Source organism: Hippocampus bargibanti, linkage group LG11 (genome assembly GCF_051943395.1).
Source record: "Hippocampus bargibanti isolate YZ-2025 linkage group LG11, ASM5194339v1, whole genome shotgun sequence".
Taxonomy (NCBI): Eukaryota; Metazoa; Chordata; class Actinopteri; order Syngnathiformes; family Syngnathidae; genus Hippocampus; species Hippocampus bargibanti.
Genome location: NC_142744.1, coordinates 5,478,649 through 5,485,980, shown reverse-complemented (window position 1 = coordinate 5,485,980; position 7,332 = coordinate 5,478,649). Strand labels below are relative to the sequence as shown.

The following is a 7,332-nucleotide window of genomic DNA, read 5'->3' as shown; positions in this document are numbered from 1 at the left end:
ACCGGAAGTGACGAGTCCTCACCCTACGTCACTGAAGGAACGCCCCATCACCTGAATGCATTTTGCGGTAATTTGTATGGTCTGAAAACTTCATGTTGATCCGTGTTGATGGCGATATTAGAAGGAAAACATAAATAACACGATGGTGAATCGTTGTGTGTTGCGCCAAGACTTCTACAGTGTATTTGATGTTCGCTTGCAAAGCCTCCAAAGCCTGCAAAGAGCTTTGTCGCCCTCTTCTACCTTTTTTGGTTACTGTGAGTACTAAAGAGTTTGTCACTACATTTCTCTCCAGATGCATCAAAATGACCGGAATAAATTATTTAATCGATTGCAAACATGTATGCTTTCCTCTTCAGAACTATTTGAATCATATTCATAACTGGATGAGTAACAAGAAAGTATATTTTCCGAATCTGAAGTCATTGTTTTGATTCTCCAGCAAGGCAAGACGTCTTCGGTTGACACCACGAACAAGGGGGCGGGACCTTCTGAAACTGGCCACTTCCGGGTTCAATTTGAAGTAGTTTTTGGACACGTTAAGTCATTTTTATTGTTTTTTTTTTTTTTACATTTGACTAAAAATATCATACTGCGTGTTTTGGGTATTTTATGCTATAAAACGTTTTTCTGATGTCAGAAAAACAAAAAAAGTGATGCCGGTTGTCCTTTAAATGTCTGCTGGATTGGATGTGTTTTATCGTTATAAGTTTTATATAAGTTTTATCGTGTTATTATTGTATCGTATCGTATTATCGTGTGGAAAGGGAGCAACTACAACAAGCCTTTTTTCATGTTTTTTTTATTTTATTTTTTTTTTATAGGTGTCCCGTTACGTTTCCACTCGCTGGCATGACCCTGACTCAGTGCGACGTCACCCGTTGCTCATGTGGTGAGTACAGTAAAAGCCGGCCCAAGAATCCATGCAGGAAATACACAAGCAAGCACAGACAGAGGGCCCATTCTTACAAAAAGTGGGCAGGGTGCGGTGATGACGTTGTGACGGTAACACACACACACGTACACACACACATATGCTTGGATTCTAGGAGGAGGAGGATATTGTTAGAGGTTGAGGGGATGGGACTAGAAGAGCAAACAGGAACAGAAAGTGAAGCCTTGTCATGATGTTTGGGTGTTTGTGAGCGTGATAATGTGAAGCACACCAGGCGATGCTCCACCGAGACACAACATGCTTGATTTAGCTGACGAGGAGGAGGCCTGACTTGAGTTAAGGTAATGTCACTTTGTATGAGTTTGCATGGATGTTCCGTGCGTGGAAAAGTTAGGAGAGTTTGACTGTACTTGAACTTTTTTTTCGACCCTCGGATGACAATTAAGAATGTTATAAATTCGTAGAGTGACTTGCTGCAGGCAGCCTGGATTCAATTCAGCCTCTGCGATTGTGTGAATGGAATAGAAATGGCTTTGCTTATCATTGACTGGCGACCAATCTGATGTGTAATCAGGCAGACAACAGCCCACTCGCGACCTGCCTATCTGCTGCATGATTGATTGATGTGCTCGCTTGAAGGTGGCTCGGGATCTTCACCCAGCCTCACGATTCGATATGGGCTGAAGACCTCTGTACGCGGTGCTTGGACTGCATTGTATATCAATATGTATTTTCAGTCACTAAAATGTACACTAAATAAATACATAAAAATAAATAAACCAATGAATAAATACATACAGAAATAAATAGTTAAATAAATGAATAAATAAATAAATAGGTAACTTGATAAAAAATAGCTAAATAGATAAATACAAAAAAATACATACATGAATACATACAAAATAAATAGATAAACAGATAAACACATAACTCACCAAATAACTAACAAACTAAATACAACAAAAATAGGTAAATAAATAAACAAATAGATAAATAAACAGATAAATACTGAAATAAATAAATAGATACATAGTTAACTGGCCAAATAACTAAGCAAATAAATAAATAAATAAATAAATAATACAGAAATAAATACAGAAATACAGAAATAAATACAGAAATACAGAAATAAATAAATAAATACAAACACAGATAAATAGATCAATATATAACTAGCCAAGTAACTAAATAAATAAATATGAGTATATAACTAACTAAATACATGAATATGAATATAAAAATATATGAATATAAAAATATATAAACATATAAATAAAGCATGATATTTCACCTTGGACGTTTCTTTGTTGAGGTTGCATTTTTTTTTTTTTTTTTTTGGGGTCAGGGGGTCCATGTAAGCCTCTTCGAAAAAGTAAATAGCAAAACTGCCACTGCGATTTTATAAGTTAATAAATATTGTTGACGTGTTTGAAAATATAATACCGGACATGATGATCCTCCCCTCACTGAATATCATGATGATGAATAATTTTCAGAAATGCATATCAAACACTTCACATTGGTCAGTGCCCAAAAACTAGCTCTCGTTTCAACAAGCTTGATGTGTGCAAAAAAAAAGTAGCAAATGAGAGCTTGAATGGCTGTTTGTGTAAATGTGTCCTCATGTGTCTTCACGCACCAACATTTGAGCTTTTGTGATGATAAAATCCCCTAAAAATCCCCAAACAAAACAACAACCAATTTGAAAAAGCAGTGTACTGTATGATGCAGAGTGCGAACTGTGCCCGAGGTCAGTCATGAAAGATTTCTGTCATGCCTTCTGTCACCACTTCTGCTCTTTTGGATCATGCGTGCACCCAAAAAAAAAAAAATCAAAGAAAAAAACAGCCCCCCTCCATGCAATCATGACATTTTTCTCAGCCCCTTCCTGCTTTTGTGAGGCCCATCGATTGGCTTTTCCTGCACTAAAGATCCTCCACCGGAGCACAATGTCACCAAAAAGAAAGTCAAGTGGACTCCTGGAATGTCATAAGAGGCAATGGGATACTTTAATATTTTTATTATTGAAATAGAAGTCATAAATATTTGTTTTGTATGTTTTGGCGGATTTTGTTTTCCTTTAAAGGACAACCGACGCCTCCGGACAATTTGTGTCCATAATTTGTAAAATCACTTCAAATGACTTCTACTGAGCGTATTTTACAAAGATTACACGGCATATAGCTATATTTTACGTTTTAAGAGTCGCGCTGAATATTCAGGAAGTCTTGTTTTCGAGTTGATGACGATGCCTGACGTGATGTCACGTCAGGAATGCCCCTGACCGAGAAAGCGACACACAATGCATTTTGGGTACTTTGTTTGATGTGAAAACATCGTGTTGATGGCGAAATTAGGAGGAAAACACATAACTAACGCGATGGTGAATCGTTGTGTGTTGCACCAAGACTACTATTTGATAGTAGTTGACACAAATTCCCAGAAGACCATTTCCAACGGCGCTTGGGCGCCATCTTGTGCATTTTCTGGGCGATACATTGGAGTCCAGACGCCGCAAAATGATACGGAAGGACTTCTTTAATCGATTGCAAACATTTATGCTTTCCTCTTCAGAACTATTTGAATCATATTCATAACTGGATGAGGAACACGAAAGCATCTTCTCCGAATCTGAAGCCATTGTTTTGATTCCCGAGCAAGGCAAGACGTCCTGGCGTGACATCACGAACAAGGGGGCGGGACCTTCTGAAACTCGCAATTTCCGGGGTCATTTTGAAGTAGTTTTGGGACACTTTAAGTCATTTTTATTGGTGTTTTGCATTTGACTAAAAATATCATCCTGCGTGTTTTGGGTATTTTAGATGCTATAAAACGTTTTTCTGATGTCAGTTAGGAAACAAAAAAGGGTGTTGCTTGTCCTTTAAGTAGCTTAACGTGTTTCAAATAATTTTATGTCAGGTATTGGTGGTATTTTGCAGATTTGTATTTGGATTGGATTTGAGTAGCCTTTATTAGTCTATCAGTGGAGAAAATTACATTTCCCAGCAGCAAAGTGATGAAAGTAAGAAAAAACGAAAGGAAGAAGTAGAAAAACAAAATAAGTCCAAAAAATAAATAAATAACAAATAATATGACAACACAAAATACAACACAGTCTTTCAAATTTAAGCACTTTCTGCACCCTCTTTGTTGTATGAAGCAGTTCTAGATGAAAGAGGAGAGGATCAAAGCATCCTTTTTACCAGTGGATCAGGGACGTAATGGTGAAATATGCACGTGTGCTACAAGCTAAATGTTGAAAGCAAACACAAAGCTGTCACATCCATTGACGAAAATAGATTATTCCATCTCCTGTCCCACGTAAATCCGCTTCAATTCCAAGGTGCGATTGGCACTTTGCGCTGACGCTCCTTTCTTCAGACACTTGAAGGAGTATTTTGTTGATTTTCAGAGAACTTGAGTAATTTAGGAAGTATTTTGTTGAGTTTAGGAGTATTTAGGTAGCTTTTAAAGGGCAACCGACGTCACTTTTTTGTTTTTTAACTGACATCAGAAAAACGTTTTATAGCATCTAAAATACACAAAACACACAGTATGCAAAACACCAATAAAAATGACTTAAAGTGTCCAAAATCTGCAAAACATTGAGCTGCGAATTGGGCATTTTCAGAAAGTCCCGCCCCCTGTTTGTGACGTCACGCCAAGACGTCTTGCATTGCTGGAGAATAAAAACAATGGCTTCAGATTCGGATAATATGCTTTGTTGTTACACATCCAGTTATGAATATGATTCAAATAGTTCTGAAGAGGAAAGCATACATGTTTGCAATCGATTGAAGAATTTATTCCGTGTCATTTTAGGCAAACGGGCGGGGGGGAATGTCTGACCCAAAAAGAGGCAATAAAATGGCCACCGAGCTGTGAGGAATGAATCAGCCCGTTTCCACAATTTTTCAATGGAGCTTGGACTCCCTCTGCTGGCGACTTTTGGATGTAACACACGGTTTAAAAAAACAATACAGCAAAATGACTACAATGCGTGTTTTTTACGGTCAGGAGGCGGTCCTTTTCTGACGTCACATGAGGACTCGTCACCAACTCAAAAACAAGACTTCCTGAATGTTCAGCGCAAGTCTTAAAACGTAAAATATAGCTATATGCGGTGTAATCTTATTAAAATAAACCCAGTAGAAGTCATTTGAAGCCATTTTACAAATTATGGACACAACTTGTCCGGAGACGTCGGTTGTTCTTTAAGGTTTAGTCGACTTACTGTAGGTAAGTGAGAGCATGCCATTTGTTTTTTAAGAGATTTTGGTAACATTCAGCGACGGTGAGTTGATTGTAAGACTATTTAGTTGACTTTTAGGAATATACAGACAGTTACAAATTACTCCTGTTGACTGGTTAAGGCAATAATTGTTTGTTTGCTTTTAATCCACAGAAAGGGCAATTTCGGCAAGATGAAACTCATCACAGCTGCATCACCTTGAAATTTGATTTTGGGCATTGTCTGGATCATCCGTTTGAATGGAGTGAAACTTGAGAATGAAATTCCAAAGTGTGGAATCCTCCACATCTTCCGCCCGATGAAGAATATTTCAAGTCACAATGGAAATTGACCTTGGTCGAAACTATTGATAGTATGAAGTAAACTTACGACCTTTGCATCTTGAAGCTATGGAAGCAAACAGCATACACAATTTCTTCAACCATCTTTGGACTTTTATAATGGACAAACACCACCAAGGCGTCCACAACACCGTGTGCCTCGTGGTCCTTCTCGTTCTGCCTCTGGTCGTCCTCGTCACCGCGCTTGCGGTATGTTGCCATTGTTGCTGCTATCGCCATGCTAAGGGCTGCTGCAGCTGCTGCTGTGGACGAGGAGGAGAAGCCGGCAAGTCGGAATTCAAGAAGAAGAAGAAAAACTCGGCCAATAATGACGACTTATGGATATCGGTCAAGACAGGACAGATGATGCCCGATCTGGTCGCCCTGCCGATGGACTAGAAAATTATTTTTATTGTTTGGAAGTCTTTCGGTGGACAACAAAAGAAGGCAGGGAAGAAAAAAAATACTGAAAAGTAAAAACAGTCTTGAAAGTAGTGAGATTTTGTGTTGTTTGTTTATAATATTTGAGGTACAGGCATCCGTAAACCGGGCAGACGACGCAGACCCAATTCGGCATCATGTTGAAGTGGGTTGATGAGCTTCATAGCTATATGTACATGTACCACTGCCTACATAGCTAGCTATCTTTTGCTATCTATTAGCTATCTGCCTAGCTAGCTATCTAGCCAGCTATATATTAGTTGTCTATTACCTAGCTCGCTAGCTAACTTTCTATCTATTTGAATTATTCCGGCATGAGTGAACGTTAGCGCATGGGGCTGCCACTGCTCACCCACAAAAAAACTTATTCTGTGATTGTAAGGTGACCTTGAGAGTTTTTAAAGGCGCTTATAAATGAAGTGTATTGTTATTATTAATATTCTATAGCTATCTAGCTGGCTGGTTAGCTATTTAGCTACTAGCTACCAGTGGGGTGAGGAGCTTCATAGCTATATGTACATGTACCACTGGCTACCTAGCTAGCGATATATTTGCTATCTGTTAGCTTTCTGGCTGGCTAGCTGGCTACCTAGCTAGCTATATATTTGGTATCGATTAGCTATCTGCCTAGCTAGCTATCTAGCCAGCTATATATTAGTTGTGTATTAGCTAGCTCGCTAGCTAACTTTCTATCTATTTGAATTATTCCGGGTTGAGTGAACGCTGGTGCATGTGGCTGCCGCTGCTCAAGCACAGAAAAACTTATCCTATGACTGTAAAGTGACCTTGACAGTTTTTAAAGGCGCTTATAAATGAAATTTATTATTATTATTATTATTCTATAGCTATCTAGCTGGCTGGCTAACTATCTAGCTACTAACTATTGGCTAGCTAGCTAGCTTTCTATCTATTTGAGTTACCTCTGGGTGAGTGAACGCTGGCGTGTGTGGCTGCCGCTGCTCACCCACAGAAAAACTTCTCCTGCGACTGTAAAGTGACCTTGACAGTTTTGAAAAGCGCTTATAAATGAAATTTATTATTATTATTATTATTATTATTATTATTATTATTCTTTCTGGCCATTTCACGCGATCTATGGACAATTATAGAGCCTTTACGGCTTTCTTTCTTCTTCACAGTAGTGTTCGATCCCTCAGTCTCATGAATAACTGGGCTGTAAAAGTTGAGTATGTATTCAGGATGGCGCTGCAGTTTTCAAGGCCGGTTGTAACCCTGTCTACTTGTCTCAAGCTATATATATAATGCTTCACTTTTAAACTAAAAAAAAAGTTACAAAAAAAGAAAGCGAAAAAAAAGCCCCATTCCTCTTCATTTTCAAGGCATGCTTTTGCTACTGTCGTTGCTAGTTTGTGTCTCGGACTGTTTTGTTGCTCAGGTATGTCCCGTGGGGCATTTGCTGCAAT

At 38.6% G+C, this 7,332-nt stretch overlaps 1 protein-coding gene across 1 annotated transcript; it reads left to right on the top strand.

Annotated features, from left to right (window-relative positions):
- Positions 1 to 1,011: 1,011 nt before the first annotated feature.
- kiaa0040 (KIAA0040 ortholog) lies at positions 1,012 to 6,741 on the top strand. The gene is made up of 2 exons (XM_089008979.1): positions 1,012 to 1,236; positions 5,301 to 6,741. Exon 2 carries the CDS (start codon positions 5,537 to 5,539, stop codon positions 5,864 to 5,866), a length of 330 nt encoding a protein of 109 aa, XP_088865105.1. The 5' UTR covers positions 1,012 to 1,236; positions 5,301 to 5,536; the 3' UTR covers positions 5,867 to 6,741.
- Positions 6,742 to 7,332: the final 591 nt, after the last annotated feature.